The sequence below is a fragment of the Schistocerca cancellata genome, chromosome 2, assembly GCF_023864275.1.
Source record: "Schistocerca cancellata isolate TAMUIC-IGC-003103 chromosome 2, iqSchCanc2.1, whole genome shotgun sequence".
In the NCBI taxonomy this organism is placed as follows: Eukaryota; Metazoa; Arthropoda; class Insecta; order Orthoptera; family Acrididae; genus Schistocerca; species Schistocerca cancellata.
In genome coordinates, this window is record NC_064627.1 from 418,755,527 (window position 1) to 418,776,072 (window position 20,546).

The 20,546-nt window shown below is 38.4% G+C and overlaps 1 protein-coding gene across 10 annotated transcripts in view; it reads left to right on the forward strand.

Moving 5' to 3' along the window:
• LOC126161867 (GMP synthase [glutamine-hydrolyzing]) overlaps window positions 1-20,546 on the forward strand; it is a 151,401-nt gene that overhangs the window by 84,104 nt on the left and 46,751 nt on the right. For all 10 annotated transcript variants that reach the window (XM_049917991.1, XM_049917990.1, XM_049917992.1 and 7 more), the window contains 2 exons: window positions 2,230-2,381; window positions 20,227-20,442. In XM_049917991.1, the coding sequence (XP_049773948.1) occupies window positions 2,230-2,381; window positions 20,227-20,442 (368 nt within the window). The remainder of the gene's footprint in view (window positions 1-2,229; window positions 2,382-20,226; window positions 20,443-20,546) is intronic.

Below are 20,546 nucleotides of genomic sequence, written 5' to 3' on the forward strand. Positions count from 1 at the left end.
TAAATTATATGCGAAACTGTGCTTTACAAGGAATTTATTTTTTCAGTTTGTACTACATCAGATGACAGTTTTGTGATATGAGGGAGAAATTTGGGGGGCGAACCCAGGGAAATAGTCTTAAGTGATCCCATTTAAAAATGAAAATTTTTGTGACACTGAAAGACGTGACACTGTAGGCACTGAAAATTTATATATATAAAATTATACGTCACACCTGCTTTTAGCTATTTGCAGTAGCAGCACAGCAAGGCTGCTTTGGTTGATGTTACAAGGCCAGATCAGTCAATTATCTAGAATATTGCCCTTACACCTACTGAAAAGGCTGCTGTCCATCTTCAGGAACCATGCGTTTGTCTGGCCTCTCAACAGATACCCCTCCATTGCGGTTGCACCTATGGTACGGCTCTCTGCATCACTGAGGCATGGAAGCCTCCCCGCCAACGGCAAGGTCCATGGTTCATGCAAATGAAAAACCAGTAGATTGTCCGTGATATTTTTCTGCAGTGTTCTTGATGTTGCTGCTTATAAGGAATAAGTGTTGTGGAATTTGATTCTCCCTAATTGGAATGCAAGAAAATGGACTAGAAGGAGAATATTTTTGGAGGAACTTGAAAAGGCACTGGTAATAGAACACATAGCATCAAGGAAGCATTTTCCAAGAGCAGAAGATTCTATAAGAATGGTCAGGAGCATCCTAGACCCTGAATGAGTGGCAGGTGTGCTCATATCATTAACAACAAGAAACCCTATTAAACAAGCATGCTGTAAGTTCTGTCCTTCAAGCAAAGACAATAAAACAAGTATGTTGTGTGGAAAGTGTAATACACACATAAAACAAATGTGTTGTGTGGAAAGCATAATAAACATATATGCAAAACACACATTATCAACTTCTGGTCCAAATTGCAGTGAGTAAGAAGCAAAGAGTGTCATATGGGTGGATGTTGGGAATGACTTTTTGATGGAACTGTCTGTCGTTTTGAATTTGCACTGTGTGTATATTAAAATAATACATTTTCTTTGGTGAGGCTCTATGTGTTGTTGTTATTATTATTATCATTATCATCATCATCATCATCGTCATCGTCACCACCACCACCACCACCACCACCACCACCACCACCACCCCACCATCACTGCCAATATTATTAATAATATAATGTAATACAACAAAAGTGTTGATGGCTTACTACTAATATGTGTGATATTGACCCAAACAGTACATTTGTATAGTAAAAGTGAATGTAACAGGATGGTTAAGAGTGTGAAGTGTGATTATTAATCTATGGGGGAGCAGAAATTGGTAGTCTGAAATTGTTGTCATATTTTGAAATGCATTCCTCAGCCTCAGTATTTTGAAATCACCTCCAAGAAATGAAGATTATCATGCCCATCTCTTTATGATTTTTTATAAGGCGTAAATATCTTTCTCACCATTGGAGATTCATTTATCAGTCTTCTGTATGATTTGAAAGTGTCGTTGCAAATAATATCTGAATACATTACGGTGTACTTACACTAAGCGCACTGCATGGAACACATTCTGCCAGTTGTTGGTACATGAAAGTAGGAGTTGTGTGCCACACAGAGCTGTGGGTCTAGTGATTTCTGCTGCTCACCACTAGATTGCAATGACATCGTTTTCAGTTGACTATCTCTTCATAGTTCTGGCAATCTGCCAAAAAATATTTATAAATTATAAACACAAATTTTCCTTATCAATCATGCTACCTGTCAATAAAAATAGTATCAAAATCTACACATTAGTTCCTGAGATTAGCCTGAATATACAAAAAGAACTGAGCAGTGTACTTCAATTTATATACTCAAAGATAAAACTACAGTGACATAATAATTGCAATAAATGTACTATTGTGCATCTGCTTGACAACTGTACAGTGGGCAGTGGAAGAATCAGAGTGATTACATTGTGATGGTTCTACAAACTGAATTTTGTTGCAACATCGGAACAGTGCGGTGAATGCGAAATTTGGAAGATTGTAGAAATAATGTACTTGATGAAAAGTGAATGACATTTAAAAAAGCACGAGAAAGTTGAAAGTACTGACTTAAATTAATTTAAATTGTTTCTACAAATGTTTAATTTTTCTGAATGGAGACAAGTAAACTGTCACTGTCACCTAAGCAAGTCAATTTTTGTAATTAGTCTACATTCACAAACACTGCTTAAATTCTAAATATAACAGATATGCTCTAATTGCTTTTCAGTCATCAATGCTAGCCATCAGTTTCTACATGGGACAACTACAATTCCAATGGATAAGAAGGATCCTACATCAAGAACTCGAATTACAAAAATGCTTTGCATGACCTCAAACCCTGAAGAGAAAAGAAAAATCATTGGTGATATTTTTGTGAAAGTGAGTTTCAATTTTTATCTTTGTTCTATTAATGCCTTCGGCATAACGTGAAAGTCTTCCTTGTTTTGTCCTGCAACTCCTGGTTCTGTTGTCTTCTTTTAAATTTCATAAAGTATCCTGCTTTAAGTTAATTAGCATATATTTGGGTTTATTGTTAGTTTATTGAGAGAGCTTGTGTGATGTTTGGTGTTTTATATTATTATTTTAGACATGGAGCTAAAACATTAGCACTTGAAACTATCTGAAATTAGTTAATTAATTAATTAATTAATTAGTCTTCAATCATTCATGGATCATTTCACAACGTTATCTGAATTGTCAAGGTTCAGGGGTTGGTGAAATGATTCATCAGATTTAAAAGCACTGTTTACATGTGTATACACTCACCATGTTTCTGAACATTTAACAAATGTTGTGTGTGTGCACCCTTGGTCACCCGGCATACATCCAAACTGAAATCCCATTTCTGTCAGTATGTTCACTGAGATGTTACCATCAGTGTCCACCACAGCAACAATAATGCATTGCTGCAGTTGTAGCATTGTTGGGATTGGGGGTACATACACTTTACAGGAAGAAATCTCATGGCACGAGGTCTAGTTACCTGAGGGGACCATGGCAACACAGGAACTTCCACTGGACCAATACACCGTATCCAGTGATGTGGCAGTTCACTGTTGTGAAAAGTGCAGAGAATTGTGCTCCAGAGGAGGACCTTCACCTTGTTCAGACAGGAAGTTGTGAAGTCAGCTCCAGTGAGCTGTGGCAACAACCACACTGCAACATATCCAGGGCCACAGAACTTGTCACTGCCCACTTGATGAAGAAAAAGGGGCCTTACACCTTCATCTTCGATATGGCATAAAAGACATTTACATTTGGTGAATCCCTTTTAAATTCCACAAGGAAATGTTGCAATTCAGTAATTCACAGTCTCACATTGTGGCAATTCGTGTTTCCCAACACATGGAAAGTCATCTCATCATTGAATATCAATGTCTGCGCAAAGTTGTCGTCGTCATCGTGAACATCATCATGATCTTCCATAGCTTGCAGCATTCAGGCAAAATTCCAATCAGAGGGCATAAACATTTGGCATCAGATGTTGTAACAGTGGCAAATGGTAGGGTTTCAAATGTATATGCTGCTGCAAAACACTCCACACACTTTCCTGTGGAATGTGCTATTCACAACTAGCACAAAAGGTTCATTTTCGTCATTTGGGCAAAAAGTTCTGTCTCAGTACTCAATGATTTTCTCTGAGGCATGCAGTTTCCCTTTACACAGACAACCAGTGTCATGAAACTAGCAAAACCAATACAAAATGCTCTGGTGACGCAATGCAGCTCTCTCGTATTTGTGTGTGAATGCATGCTGAACACTCGTAACCAATGGCCACATCACATATTCTGACACACAGAAATTCTTCTCCTGCGTGGCCACCGTCTTGTAGAGTGCTGTCACAGGCTTACAATCAAACGTGCATGTGACCCAAGAGGCAGGCTTTTTAAATTTGGTGGGTGGATCTATCTTTTAATTTATCACCTGTCTTAGTGTGTCATATACTTTCCAATAAATAGTTCTTTCAAACCAGACAAATCTTTAGGCTAACCCAGTACAGAGTCCATAACATGCTTTGTGAGGATACGACAGGTGGTCTATGAGGATAGGATAGATGGTCAACATGGCCTTGCTTTACTTGGTCATCATTTACCATGGCTCCATATTAATGCTCTTCGTAACAGATGCCATTGTCATTTTTAAAATCAGTGCAAATGTTTTAGAAATTATCTGATGTGAATACCAGAAATATTTAAAGATCATTACCATGTTGTCTTTTGTATATTGTTGACATAAGTAACCATCCATTAAAATTTTCAAACATTTCTATTGTTTTAGTGTTTTTCATCTGAAAGGTAGTGTGGTTTCGTCAAGCATGATGTTTTGTTTGAGTTCATAGGACATTTACAGTGTCACAAAATGTATCTGGACTGAGAATATATTTTCTGGTTTGCATAGCTTAGGTATGATTTCATAGTATCCAATCTGTTAACTTTTAGTGACAAATGTGAACAAAGCATGAAATTGGTCTTCAGTTATCAAAAAATTTCACAAAGTAAGAATTTCATAACAGAGAAAAATTGCATAATATTTTTGTAACACTGTAGAGAAAGCTTTTCTCTGTAATTGTGATGATTTAGAATGTTTAGAGACAGAACAACTTGTCATGTGTGTTTCATATTTTTGCATGAGCTGCTTCCAGAGGTTTCCATTCCAAAATATGACACAGAAACTTACAACAGTTACAATATTCATGTTATATTGAGAATTGCATGCACTTTTCACTTTTTTCCAGTTGTATGCACATTGAATATATTGAAATATGTGATGTTTAGGATTTGAACTCAGGTTTGTACTGAAAAATCTAAACTTTTCATCAATTAGTAAGTAGTTCGCAAAAAGTCATTGCTTAACAGTTTAGAATGCTTGCTAAAATACTGTGCAGATCATCACTTCTAGTTCAAAAAATTTTTACAACTGTGACTGCATAATATGCCATGTGGAATTTATACCCAATGAAATAACATCTCGATTCTCACAAAAGAACTGGAAATTTCTCTAGATGTCATTAATAAATTATCTGTTACACAGTTTTAATGAAAACATGTAGAGCTCCGTGATACTGGACCACGTCATAGGAACAAACCACAGATTCCTGCTGATATGCATGAAATTCTGCTCCCAGTACCCAAAACTTGTGAAATATTTCTTTTTTCTGATTGGCCAAATAACACAGTAGCCAATCAGCTTCATCTTCAGATTCACATAAACTCGTACTCTGCCTGTTTAGACCAACCCCAGTTCCAAAATCAGTTTACAGTGTACTTACCAAATAATGCATTCACAAAGCTCAGTCCAATTACCCCATATTTAATTGACTGAAGTAAGTATTATATTTCTAAATCTCACAAAAATGGGTTGCTGCTTTACAATTATCATTTTTCCCCATGTACGTGTCGCACAAAGCCAGCACAGTTTGATTCCCATTCTTTCAAACTTAGTTTTTCACAATTTCAATGATTCATACGTCACATTAATTCACTTGTTCACTCAAACAACACAGCAAATGAAAACAATATCAGCCAGCAGTCTGTAAATAACATTACTGTGTAAATTTTAAGAGTTCATAAAAAAATTATTTATTCCATTGTTTAATGATCAGGTATGTAGTTAAAAGTTCTGTACCAACTTTCACTCAAAGCATATTAATGTGCCAGGAAGCTGTTTATAACAGAAAATCATAAATTTTGCATTTCAGGCAAATTTTGGATGTCAAAAGTTACTGTTGAAATTCAGTGTTTGCTAGTATCATTACAGAAGGTTATACCAACTTTACAGCAGTTGGGTTACGAGTAGTTTCTTCAGTAATGCTTAATAATGTAGACTCAACAGTTAAAAAAACCTGGGCCACTGTAGACAAAACAGGAAAGTAAGGCCATGTGACAGTAGGAGCATAAAAACCAGAGCAAGGCGTGATGTCACACAAATGAAGTGGGTCATTGATTCAGAAAATAAGAGATATTCAACACTTAATTTGTTTTCACCTATGCCCATGTGCTAAACATTGCTAACTTTATAACACAAGTTATGGTCATAAATGAATGTTCGAATCGCAGCAACAAATGAGTCCCAGAGGCTATAAAATGTTTAAGAATGTTCTTACAAGGGCTCACTATCCACCATTCATACTTAACTGAATGAAAGACTTATTTTACAAGTTTTTTTCTTTCTTTTTTTTTCTAAAATTGCTCATATTCATCTTTTGCAACTTCAAATGGTAACATTGCTTATTTTGAATTAATATAAAAGCCACATAATTACCTTCCATAAAATTGTGGTTCCCCACCATAAGTTCCAATGCTAGGGCAACAATATCTTTTCTGTTTCCTTCTTCATTCTGTATTTCGCTCTGTACGAATTCACTAAAATGGAAGTGGCAGCAAAATTTCGGACAGTGTTTACCCAAGTTAGGAAACTGAACATGAGAGTAATGAAATAGCAGGCCTCACTGCATATTGGCTTCACTGGATTTCAAATATTTTTCTTTAGGTAGTTAAATTTGCAAGAAATATGGTGCATTATGTTAGAGAAAATATCATACCACAAAAGCAATTTTGGAGAGCCACTCTCAAAAATTAGAACTAAACATGAAACCTTTGCCAGTTCAGCATAAGAAGTTCTACAAATTTGTGTAGCTACAGCTAATAGTTATTATCCCTAAGCTTAGCAGCAATGATGACTGCCTACTAACAGCAACTAAAGCTCTCATGAATGGACAGTATTGTCAGATTAGTAACACAACATTACTGGATCACCTACATGTCAGAAAATAATAACTGGAATATATGAAGTCAATTGCGGACATCTGGAAATAAATTATGTCCACAATTCAAAGGAATTCATACTTCCACATCTTGATTAAGAAGATAAGTGCAATTTTTGGGTATTTAATTTGGTATATTTTGTTAAATACAAACAAAACATCATGGTAAAAGCAGGAAAACAGTTAAAATATCTTGATTTGCTGTGTCTTCCTGTCCCAGTTCTAGTTAGGCAAAATGATGTAACGGAAGGCACTATTAATAGCCTAGAAATCTCATCCGTCGTATGTTCCGAGATATTATTCCATTTTCCATTCTCATGACCAAAATGCTTGCGTAGGAAAAAGTACAATCTCCACCCCCCCCCCCTCCCCACCCCCCATGAACCACGGACCTTGCCATTGGTGGGGAGGCTTGTGTGCCTCAGTGATGCAGAGAGCCGTACCATAGGTCCAACCACAACCGAGGGGTATCTGTTGAGAAGCCAGAAAAACATGGTTCCTGAAGAGGGGCAGCAGCCTTTTCAGTAGTTGCGGGGGCAACAGTCTGGATGATAGTCTGATCTGGTCTTGTAACACTAACAAAAACAGCCTTGCTGTGCTGGTACTGCGAACAGCTGAAAGCAAGGGGAAACTACAGCCGTAATTTTTCCCGAGGGCATGCACCTGTACTGTACGGTTAAATGATGATCGTGTTCTCTTGGATAAAATATTCCGGAGGTAGTCCCCCATTCACATCTCCGGGCAGGGCTACTCAGGAGGACATCATTATCAATACAAAGAAAACTGACTTTCTACGGATGGGAGCGTGGAATGTCAGATCCCTTAATTGGGCAGGTAGGTTAGAAAATTTAAAAAGGGAAATGAATTGGTTAAAGTTAGATATAGTGGGAATTAGTGAAGCTTGGTGGCAGGAGGAATGAGACTTCTGGTTAGGTGAATACAGGGTTATAAATACAAAATCAAATAGGAGTAATGCAGAGTAGGTTTAATAATGAATAAAAAAATAGGAGTGCGGGTAAGCTACTACAAACAGCCTAGTAAACACATTATTGTGGCCAAGATAGACACGAAGCCCACACCTACCAGAGTAGTACAAGTTTATATTCCAACTAGCTCTGCAGATGACGAAGAGATTGATGAAATATATGATGAGATAAAAGAAATTATTCAGATAGTGAAGGGAAACGAAAATTTGATAGTCATGGGTGACCGAAATTCGATAGTAGGAAAAGGAAGAGAAGGAAACATAGTAGGTGAATATGGAATGGGGGGTAAGAAATGAAAGAGGAAGCCGTCTGGTAGAATTTTGCATAGAGCATAACTTAATCATAGCTAACACTTGGTTCAAGAATCATAAAAGAAGGTTGTATAGATGGAAGAAGCCGGGAGATACTGGAAGGTCTCAGATAGATTATATAATGGTAAGACAGAGATTTAGGAACCAGGTTTTAAATTGTAAGACATTTCGAGAGGCAGATGTGGACTCTGACTGCAATCTATTGGTTATGAACTGCAGATTAAAACTGAAGAAACTGCAAAAAGGTGGGAATTTATGGACATGGGACCTGGATAAACTGACAGAATCAGAGGTTTTATAGTGTTTCAGGGAGAGCATTAGGGAATGATTGAGAGGAATGCGGGAAAGAAATACAGTAGAAGAAGAATGGGTTGCTCTGAGGGATGGAATAGTGAAGGCAGCAGAGGATCAAGTAGGTAAAAAGATGAGGGCTAATAGAAATCCTTGGGTAACAGAAGATATATTGAATTTAATTGATGAAAGGAGAAAATACAAAAATGCAGTAAATGAAGCAGGTAAAAAGGAATACTAATGTCTCCAAAATGAGACTGACAGGAAGTGCAAAATGGCTAAGCAGGTATGGCTAGAGGACAAATGTAAGGATGTAGAGTTGCACATATCATTAGGGGTAAGATAGATACTGCCTGCAGGAAAATTAAAGAGACCTTTGGAGAAAAGAGCACCACTTGTATGAATATCAAAAGTTCAAATGGAAACCCAGTTCTAAGCAAAGAAGGGAAAGCAGAAAGGTGGAAGGAGTATATAGAGGGTCTATACAAGGGCGATGTACTTGAGGACAATATAATGCAAATGGAAGAGATGAAGATGAAATGGGAGATATGGTACTGCGCAAATAGTTTGACAGAGCACTGAAAGACCTAAGTTGACCTAAGGCCTCAGGAGTATAGAACATTCCATTAGAACTACTGATAGCCTTGGGCAAGCCAGGCCTAACAAAACTCTAACATTTGGTGAGCAAGATGTACGAGACAGGCAAAATACCCTCAGACTTCAAGAAGAATATAATAATTCCAATCCCAAAGAAAACAGGTGTTGACAGGTGTGAAAATTACCAAACTATCAGTTTAATTAGTCATGGCTGCAAAATACTAACGCGAATACTTCACAAATAAATGGATCAGTTTGGATTCCGTAAATATGTTGGAACACGTGAGGCAATACTGACCCTACGGCTTACCTTAGAAAATAGATTAAGTAATGGCTAACCTACGTTTCTAGCATTTGTAAACTCAGAGAAAGCTTTTGACAATGTTGACTGGAATACTCTCTTTCAAATTCTAAAGGTGGCAGGGGTAAAATACAGGGAGTGAAAGGCTGTTTACAATTTGTACAGAGACCAGATGGCAGTTATAAGGGTCGAGGGGTATGAAAAGGAAGCAGTGGTTGGGAAGGGAGTGAGACAGGGTTGTAGCCTATCCCACAATGTTATTCAATCTGTATATTTAGCAAGCAGTAAAGGAAACAAAAGAAAAATTCAGAGTAGATATTAAAATCTATGGAGAAGAAATAAAAACTTTAAGGTTCGCCAGTGACATTATAATTTTGTCAGAGACAGCAAAGGACCTGGAAGAGCAGCTGAACGGAATGGACAGTGTCTTGAAAGGAAAATGTAACATGAACATCAATAAAAGCAAAACAAAGATAGTGGAATGTATTCGAATTGAATCAGGTGATGCTGAGGGAATTAGATTAGAAAATGAGACACTTAAAGTAGTAAATGAGTTTTGCTATTTGGGGAGCAAAATAACTGATGATGGTCGAAGTAGGGAGGATATAAAATGTAGACTGGCAGTGGCAAGGAAAGTGTTTCTGAAGAAGAGAAATTTGTTAACATCGAGTATAGATTTAAGTGTCAGGAAGTCTTTCCTGAAAGTATTTGTATGGAGTGTAGTCATGTATGGAAGTGAAACATGAGCGATAAGTAGTTTGGACAAGAAGAGAATAGAAGCTTTTGAAATGTGGTGTTTCAGAAGAATGCTGAAGATTATGTGGGTAGATCACATAACTAATGAGGAAGTATTGAATAGAATTGGGGAGAAGAGAAATTTGTGGCACAACTTGACTAGAAAACGGGATCGATTGGTAGGGCATGTTCTGAGGCATCAAGAGATCACCAATTTAGTATTGGAGGGCAGCGTGGAGGGTAAAAATCGTAGAGGGAGGCCAGTAGATGAATACACTAAGCAGATTCAGAAGGATGTAGGTTGCAGTAGGTACTGGGAGATGAAGAAGCTTGCACAGGATCGAGTAGCATGGAGAGCTGCATCAAACCAGTCTCTGGACTGGAGACCACAACAACAGGATCTAGTACAATGGTGCCACTGTGGAATACAGTTCCACAATCCTCTCTATGCAAAAAAAGAATAATTGTTTCTTCATGAGGTTCATAATAATATTGATGTTTGCATCATACCCAGTTATTTTTGGATGTATATCGTGTGACTGTATCTATGATTATTCAGAAACAAATTAACAGAATAGTTACTCCCCCTAAAAGGAAAAACCAGAAGGAGAAAATGAGGAATAAGATGGCAAGATGAGCTGTAATTGTGTGGTGAATCACCAAGGCAACAGTAGTATGTGACTCAGAACAGTGGAGGAAATAAAGAGAGGCCTTCAAAAAGTAGTGGAGAAATAGTTACTAGCATGAAACATAACAGATAAACATAGACAAACGAACGAACTCACCACTGGATGTCATTACTAATGCCCAGGTTAGAGATGTCAAAGAGGTTTATGACTTACAAAAGACATCGCATATTGAGCTGATGTTGATTTCGCTCTCGTCATGCTTGTGAAGGTGTTTAAAATGGTCAGGGTTGCCACAGGTTCTGAAAATCAGGGAACCCACGCCAAGCAAATCAGGGAAATATCAGGGGAATTTGAAAAAATAAAATTGGAATAATCTAATTTTTGTCTCAGTAGATGAAATTGTTTGTTTACTGAGGTGGTGTGCATCATCGTTGGCTGGGTGCAGCTGAGTACACCACTTGCATGCTTACTCATTGCTACTGCTTCTCCCTTTCCTACCATTCCTCTCGCCTTGCAGTTAGTGCTGCCACCACTTCTTGCCACTAGCCTAGCAGCTGCTGACAAGAGTCAGGGAGCCATGAGTAGTAGTTTTTTTCCTATCTTATTCTGAAAGACCATAGACGCAGCTGCCAGGGACAGCAGTCGTGTGTTCATGAGTTGTGTCTGAGTGGTTGTGTGAATGTGTGTGCTCTTGTTTTCTAACAAAAGCTATGGATGAAAATTGAGTCGTGAGAGTGTGATTGTTTTTCTGCGTGCCTATCTGCGGCTCAGCAATCATCTTTATGGTGATTTGCTACCTATCCTCATTATTATTTATTCTCAGAATATTTGAACAAGTTATCTGTTGCATGGATTGATCACCTTGTTCTCATTTCATCAACATGCTGTCTGTGGCTCATGATTAGCTGGCCACACGAGTGGATTTCCATAATGGGCCAAAACCACAGACCATTTCTGCAGATGGATCAGGCTTGCCGATCTGAAGCCATTCGGTTCCCACTAATGTACAGGCCCTACACATTGGATGTGGCCTCACTGATCTGCCTGCAGTCCAAATTTGTTTGTGTGAGGCATAATGAAGTGAATTTTCATGGTTTATCCATAGACCCAGGACTGCAGTGCTCCTGAGCAGGCCATAGGCTATGGATTTCAGGAATTGCAACTGTCTCACCACAAGAATGTTACACAGTGTGGTGTTCTATAGGCATTTTATTTGTTCTAGCACATTTTGGCACTTAAAAAGTAGTTTATATGTTAGAAGGTATAGACAATAAGAAGAAAAAAAATTCAGTCGCTGGCGGTTTGTATGCTATGTACTCATATATTTCTCAAAAGAAAAATCACAAAATACCTGTAAAATAATAGACATAACACAGTGGGTAACAACAACAACAACAATAACAAAATAGAACCAAAATTTTATTGGTGGTCACCTACAGTGTTGGTTTACACAATTCTTCCCTGCGTTATACACTTCTTTCAAGAGGCCTGCTTTTTTCTGAGGTTATTTCTGAAATCAGTGAAGGTATTTTAAATATGTCTTGTGACTCCGAGGAAATGTGTGTTTTTTCCACCAAATGTGTTTTGTTTTATTGAAATAATGGTCTTAACGAAACACACATACCATTTGGATTGCTTTCTCCATCTAAAAACAGTTCATTACAAAAGATGTTTTTCTCACATCAGGAAATGCCACCTGCTTGCAAGGTGTTTTTTAAACATAGATATTTCCTCGTTTACACTATTGTTTCTTGTACCATAGCTGTAAAGACAGATTGTCAACTTGCGTCTTAATTTACCCTTGAGATCTCAAAATTTGTCAGGGAAAACTGCTGAAACACGTCTGGAAATCAGGGAATTTTGCTTGGGGAAACTTTTGGCAACCCTGATAATTTTCTTTAATCACTAGGTTTGTTTTCCAATGTGAGCCAAGTTGCAGCTGAACAAGATTCAACAAACATACTCTGTAGATTAATGATTTGATGTAAATGTGTATCACATATCTGGCAAATTTATGAGGTTTTTGGTATAATGCACTTGCACTACAGTAATTAAGGAGCAGTAACGTTTATTCTCAAAGGCTATCAACATTCACCCCAAGGATGATCATTGAAACAGGAGGTACCTGTGTATTTGGAACTGTACCTATTTCCAGTACATTTCTCTTTTTCCCTTTGTTTATGAATTCAATGTTGGAGACTTGAGTGGTATAATGGTTCATATTCTCGAAATGGCATTCAATAATTAGACCAAACAAATATTCACTGTGTTTTACTGTCATCATTATTACTCACTAATTATACAAAACGACAACATAAACCCTGTATGAAAGTCACCTTGCCTTGGGAACAGGAAGCTTAGCACTTTAGTTCCATTTGCAACAGGTAGTTTGCCAGACAGACGTTTTCTCTTTGCAAAACCTCCTGGTCCTAATGCAAACACAATCTTAATATTCAGTGGTGATGAGATATGCACAGCAGATTAAAAAAAAGAAAAACACAAAAAATATTGTGGCCTAAGCACTGGAACTTATGGTGGGGTATCCCAATTTAACTATTGAATTTCTTGCAAATGAAAATTCACTAATGGAATAAGGTAGGCACAAATTCTAACTAACTGGATTATTACCATAAAAATAAACTTATGGTATCTTAATTGATCACAAAATATAAATAAATTAAAAATGTTGCTTTACAATGTTGAACATAGTTTCACTAGAAGCTACTGCACATCAGACGGAGTTCCAGGAAGAGAATGAAATTAACTGCTCGTGTGTTCTAACATAGTACCAAATGGTTGTTTCACCTATTAATTACCTAAGGTAGCCGATTGTTTGTTAGATGGAGTAATAAATGAGCCCTGGATCTGAGCATCTGCCAATAGACTGCAAGTACATATCCTAACTACTTACGGGGATTCTCATATCTGACAACCTAACATACTGATGCGACATTCATGCTCACGATAATCCATCTTGCGATGTGAGTTGAGTGGTGTCAAGGTGACAGGCTATGTACCAGTACAGCATTTGTAATGATCTGTTACTCAGGACTGCCGATGGAGGAGGACCCAGCACTGTCATTTATGATCTGCCTAGTTGTGGTCCTCTCAGGTGCCACAGAATTGCCTCGGTATTCTGCCTTTTCAAAGCTCTCTAAGCATTATTTTACCTTCAAAAAGTTTTAAGAACATGATGTGTTAAACACATCTCCAACATTCATATGATGTCATAGAGCTCTTGACTAATGTCTGTACCTTCAGTTAAATAGCTCTCATTGGTACAGAGTCTGCAAGAAAGCAGAAAGGCTGGGCAAGAGGCTAGTTTCTCAAGCTCCCAGCACTTCCAACAGTTCTCCACTGTGTTGACTGTTTTTGGAAGAATACCCACAGTCAGCAGATATTGTCACAGAGACAGATTCGGCACATCATGGATGCCTACTTCAGACGAACCAATGTATTGTTTCCTGAATCGAAGGCTGTTACGTGGTGTGGCTACAGTCACTGGCCTATTCTCTGGGCTGCCGTTCCCAGAGGGACATTAGGGGCTTGCCTCTGTGAAGCTCTCTGAGCCTTACCCTTTGCCTGTCCTCAGGGCCCAACCAGCTCATTGCTTGCTTCCAGATTAAGAAGGAAAAGATACGAGTGTTAACTGAAAAACAGAAATAGATTTGATCAACCACTGTAATGCAAATAAATATTTCTAATAGTTAATCTCATATCTGCGTCTATATGATCTCCTGCTTTCTGATCTCATTATGCAACTGAAGAATTACGAAGGGTGAATAATTGTGAAAAGAGATGGGCCAAATGGCTTGCTGCTTTTCATCTCTGCTTACAATTATATGTCTCAAAGAAATCGGCATGCTGTAGACAGTGATTACTGGAATTTTCTAACTTTACAGTACAGCTACCAGTTAATTTTTTATCCCAAATTCACGCAAGTTTCATAAGAATTTGTTAACAAATATTTATTCAGGGACACACAGACACGCATAAGTGAACACGTATGCGAGACATAACGTCTGTGTCACCACTGCCGCACCTTTTAAAGGAAATATGCTTGCTTCCTCCCTAGACATCAGTAGAAGAATAGCAAGTGGGAATTGCATCCCAGCTGCAATGGCTCATTAGGAGCCTTCAGTTAGAGACAGAGTTGTCGCTGTGATTGAAGAAGGCATGTTGTCAATTAGAGATGTAGGCAGCAGGTATGGCATGTCAGTTGCTGCTACAAAGAGATGTTGGAGGAATGCTGTTGAAATGGACACTACCAACAGAGTTCCTAGCTCAGGCAGGACAGCACACAGCTTGGAACTAAGACCCAACAGCTTCCATTCCTAAACGCAAAGCTGTTACCAACTTGCCCAGCCCCAGTGACACAGTACACTGACGAATGAGGAAAGTGGGATAGCACATGCTAAGATATCCTCAGAAAAAGGAACTCGGAGGGAAAAATGTTTTATACCAGAGCTCCATATGAATGTGGCATGGGAAAACAATTTTCACTATTGAGTAATGTTTTCCACATGCAATGAGTGTCAAGGAATGGATTACCGACCACGAGGTACAAATTATGGTGAAGGATATGTGTATTGTGTATTGAACCGGGGATCTAGAAATGATAGAGAGCCCTCTGTGGTTCACAACCCCACAACAGGCCACAGCAGTCCACCCACACCATCACCACCGCCTCACACCGAACCCAGGGTTATTGTATGGTTCGGCCCCCATTAACTTGTGTTGTAAAGTAAGCAATCCTTACTGCATGGGGCTTAGGTGAATACAGAGTGAACATTATATATCTCATTTCCTGAATCAATGACTCACTTCATCTATCTGGCATCATGCTCTGGCCTGTTTATGCTACTGTTGCCAGATGATCCTACTGTTGCCAGATGGTCCAGTTTTTCTGCCATTTTGTCTACAGTGGCCCAGTTTTTCTGTTGTTGAGTGTACATAACATTTGATCTGTGTTCTGACCATGCACACTGCATGGCTTGAAGATCCGGTCCATTCAGACCTAACATATGTTATTGTGGGTGTCTGAATTAATTCTCTGGTGCCATGATCTTTGTGTGGAGCAAGATAGCTTCTGTGGGAATCTTTATTGGTGATGCATACTGCTACACCTCAATGGGTTGGGGGAAAGGAATGACTGTGAAGCCACCTGGTAGTATTTTGAACAGATCAATTTTAGTAATGCTAACGCCCATTTGAAGAATACATGGAGGGAATCTGGAGACTCTGGGTGGTTTCAGATAGATCACATAATGATAAAAACAGGTTTCTAAATAAAATTTTAAACTGCAAAACATTACCAGGGGACTCTGTGGACGGTGACCATAATTCATTGGTTTGAACTAATTGAAATTGAAGAAAGATAGGAAATTAAGGTGGTGGTACTTTGATAAATTGAGAATCAAAAGTTGAGAATTTGAGGGAGCTTTAGGTAACAATTGACTGACGTGGGGGAAAGGAATACAATAGCTATGGGAGATGAAGTAATGGAGACAGTGAAGGACCAAATGGGCAACAATACAATGCCAGTATGAATACTTTAATAACACACAAGATATTGAAACTTAACTGATTAAAGAAGAAAATATAACAATCCAGCTAATGAAGGAGGCAAAAGGGAATACAAATGTTTAAAAAAATGAGACTGACATAACGTGCAGAGTGGCAAAGCAAAAATGGTTAGACAAGAAATGCAAAACTCTAAAAGTTAGCATGAGTGTGAGAAAGATAGATGCTACCTGTAGGAAAATGAAGAAATCTTTGGATAAAAGAGAAGCAGTTGATTGTATATCAAGAGCTCAGTTTTCATGTGGGAACTAAGTAGAGAAGGGTAGCTGAAAGGCGGAAACAATATATGCAAGTGTTTTATTTATGTATTTGCTCATTCATTCATACAGTGATTGCCTAACAATGGTATGGAATTTGTCACCTTAATAAAATGAAAATAAATAGCTCAAAAATTACATATACACTGATATGTAAGTATAACAATGTCAGGAGAAGGGTAATTGTTACTCGCCCTATAGCAGAGATGCTGAGTCACAGATAGGCACAACAAAAAGACTGTCAGAAAGTGAGCTTTCAGCCAACAAGTCCTTCAACGAAAACACACACAAACAAAATGTTTGCGCACGCATGCATATGTGTATTTGTTTTCTGACCGAAAGCTCACTTTCTGACAGTCTTTTGCCGTGCATATCTGTGACCCAGCATCTCTGCTAGATGGTGAGTAGCAGCTATCTTTTTCATAATATGAACTTTCCGTTGTTTGAATATATAAGTGTGCTTTAAGAGGACAGAATAGAAAGAGCTAAGATGGAGTGCTACATAAAGGAATAAATTGGAAGACAGTAATATTGTTAAAGGAAGACAAAATTGATTATGTGGGAGAAGCAATTCTATACGCTGAAAGGAAGACTTAAGTCGAAACAAGGCTTGTGGAATAGGTGACATTCTCTCAAAATTACTTGAATCCATGGGAGAACTAACAATGACAAAACTACTCCATTTAGTATGCAAAATACGAGACTGACGAAGTACCCTGAAATGTCATGAAAAATGTAATCCCAATTCCAAGTAAAGTTATTACTAAAAATTGTGAATATTACAGACCCAGCAGTTCGAGAAATCCTGACTGCAAGATACTGGCATGGATTATTTGCAGAAGAATGGAAAGACTGGTGGAAGCTGATCTCTGGGAAGATCAGTTTGAATTTCAGAGAGATGTAGGAATATATGTGGTAACACTGATTCTGTGACTTATCTTAGAAGACAGGCAAATGTAGATTTAGAGAAAGCTCTTGACTGTTTTGCAATACACTTTTTAAATCATTTAGGTCGTAGGGTAAGATACAGAGTGGGAAAGGTAATCCACAACTTTTACAGAAACCAGAATGTGGTGATAAGAACCAAAAGATGTGTGAAAGGGAAGCAGTAGTCGAGATGGGAGTGAGACTTGGTTTCAACTTATCTCTGGTGTTATTCAGTCTTTACAGTGAGACTTTGTTTTAACTTATCACTGGTGTTATTCAGTCTGTACAATGATCAAACAGTAAATAAAAAAACCAGTTAATGTTTAGGGATAAAGAAATATAAACTTTGACAGAATGAGAATGCCATTGGCAAACCTCAGAGATGTAGGTCTTGGAAGATTAGTGGAACAGATTGGATAGTGCCTTTGAAAGAGGTTATAACATGGATATCAATGAAAGCGATACAAGAGTATTGGAATGTGGTTGAATTAAATCAAACAAAGCTAACAGGGTTTTATGAGGAAATGAGACACTAAAGGTAGTAGTATGTGTGTTAAACTATTTATGAATGAAAACAACTGACAGTGGCCAAAGTATAACAGATTCAAAAAGCTGAGTAATAACAAGAAAAGTGTTGCTGAAAAAGAGAGGATTTCTTTTCTTATTGTATTTTTCTGGGGTGTAATCTTTTATGGAACTGGAACATGGTTGATAAACTGTTTAGACAGGAAGAGAATATAAACTTTTGAGTCTTGGTGCTGCAGAAACCTGCTGAAGATTACATAGCTACATTGAATAACTAACAAAGATGTACTGAATCAAGCATGGGAGAAAATAAATTTATTACACAACTTGAGTATTATAAGGGGCGTTCAAAAAGAAACGAGCCGGAGGCATAATTACAGAAACCAGTACTTGTATGTTAGAAGTACTGACCCTGGCCGTTGAGACCCTTGTCCCACCGTGACACAAGGTGGTGAATGACTGTCTCATAAAATTCTGGGGGCTGCAATGTTAACAAGTTCCACACTTACAGCTGGATGTCGTCGTCCTAGGAAGTGCAGGAAAGGTTATGCTGACATTCTTCTTTGACAGGATGGCCCCCTTCTGATTCACTTCCTGCAGCATGGGACAACAGTGAATGCTCAGCGTTACTCGCAAACCTTGACCACCCTTCACCAAGCGATCAAGTCAAAACGACCAGACAATCTCACTTGTGGGGTCATTCTGCTCCATGACAATGCAAAGCCTCATACGGCCAACACAGTCACAGCACTCCTGCTGAAATTCAATGGGAGGTTCTCAGCCACCCTCTATACAGTCTGGACCTCTCTCCCTGTGATTAGGCCATTTTTGCTCCCCTTAAAAGGCTCTGAGGGGCAAACGATTCACCTCCGATGACGATGTCCAGCTGTACGTGCGGAACTGGTTAACATCGTAGCCCCAGGAATTTTATGAGACAGCTGTTTACCGCCTTGTGTCACATTGGGACAAGTGTCTCAACAGCCAGGGTCAATACTTCTAACATACAGGCACTGGTTTCTGTAATTGTGCCTCCGGCTCGTTTCATTTTGAACGCCCCTTATATATGAAAGGATCAGCTGTTAGGACACATCCTGAAGTGTCAAGGAATTAACAACTAGGTGATGGAGGAAAATGTAGGAGGGAGGGACAACGACAGCAAGGTTCTACTACAGTAAGTAGGTTCAAAGAGATGTAAGAACAGTTACACAAAGATGGAGAGGTTCAGGCATAATTTCAGGTTCGGAATTCTCGCCATCCAGCATGAGTGAAAGGTCTGCAGAAAACGGGGTTATTTTGTAACGGGTTACAGAATGACTTTATTTTTGTATTGTCCTCTTTCGTGATTTTCCAGTGTGCCAGAAACAGGAAACATTTGAAAACATGTTAAGTTGGGTACTGCAGCAAGGGCAGTTGTCAAGTCAGTGTCAAACTTTCCCTTATGGCTTTTCCATACCTCTTTCAATTTCTAAAAATATCGTTTGTTGCTGACATTTCATTCTTAATTTTTATCTCAGCTTGTTGGTTCCCACCTTGATTTGGGAGTCCCTGGTAACTTTCAAAATTAGACCCTTAGTAATATCGCTTTCTCCAGCCAGACTCAGATTTATGACTATATCATAGGTGAACATTTATCCGTAGTGACACATATACAGAAAGTTCTGTTTCCTACCTTGGCCCCATGGATACAGCTTCTATTAACTGAATGGAGCACTCTTCTGGTCTGTGATGTGATGCACTGGCAAATTGAAGATTTTCAAAAATTTCTGCTGGCACACTCTGCCTTCCCTCCTGCTTCCCTTCCAAGCTTTGTCATTTAAAGTTACTATGCTCTTTTTTAATGATGAATTACTATTTATGCGTATTATAGCTGTAAACAAAATTTATCTTCACAACCTCCGAAAGAGGAACATAAAATATCTAGAGATTTTTGTTGTTGCTTGCTTGTCACAGAGAGATAAACGGTGGTATAGGTTAGATAAATGTAAATAAGTCCCACTTACCTTGAAATGGACAGAGAGAGGTAACAGGAGACAGGTAATGCAGTGTAACCATGGTAAGTTAAAATGTAATTATGTGTAATTATGGTAAGTTATACTTACACAATGGCCCACCCTGCCCTCTGCCCCCCAAACACACACACACACACACACACACACACACACACACACAAACAGTAATCAAGATGTGAGAGTTTTGAAAGGTATACACAGTAAGTCTTAAACATTTGTTATTACATGTAGTTGTTAATTAAATTATATCTCGAATTTGTAGTAAAGCTAATTTATTCTTTATTTTTATTCATACTGTTTTATGCTGTAGGTTGCGAATGATGTTATCTCTGAACTAAACTTAAAACCAGAGGAGGTTTTCCTGGGTCAAGGCACACTTAGACCAGATCTGATTGAATCTGCCTCACATTTAGTCAGCTCAAAAGCTGATACAATAAAAACACATCACAACGACAGTGAGCTTATACGACAGTTAAGGGAAGAAGGAAGAGTTGTTGAGCCACTGAGAGATTTTCATAAAGATGAGGTACTGTATCTATGTTATAAGAACAAAACCATTACTACCGCCCCCCCCTCCTCTCTCTCTCTCTCTCTCTCTCTCTCTCTCTCTCTCTCTCTGTCTCTCTCTCT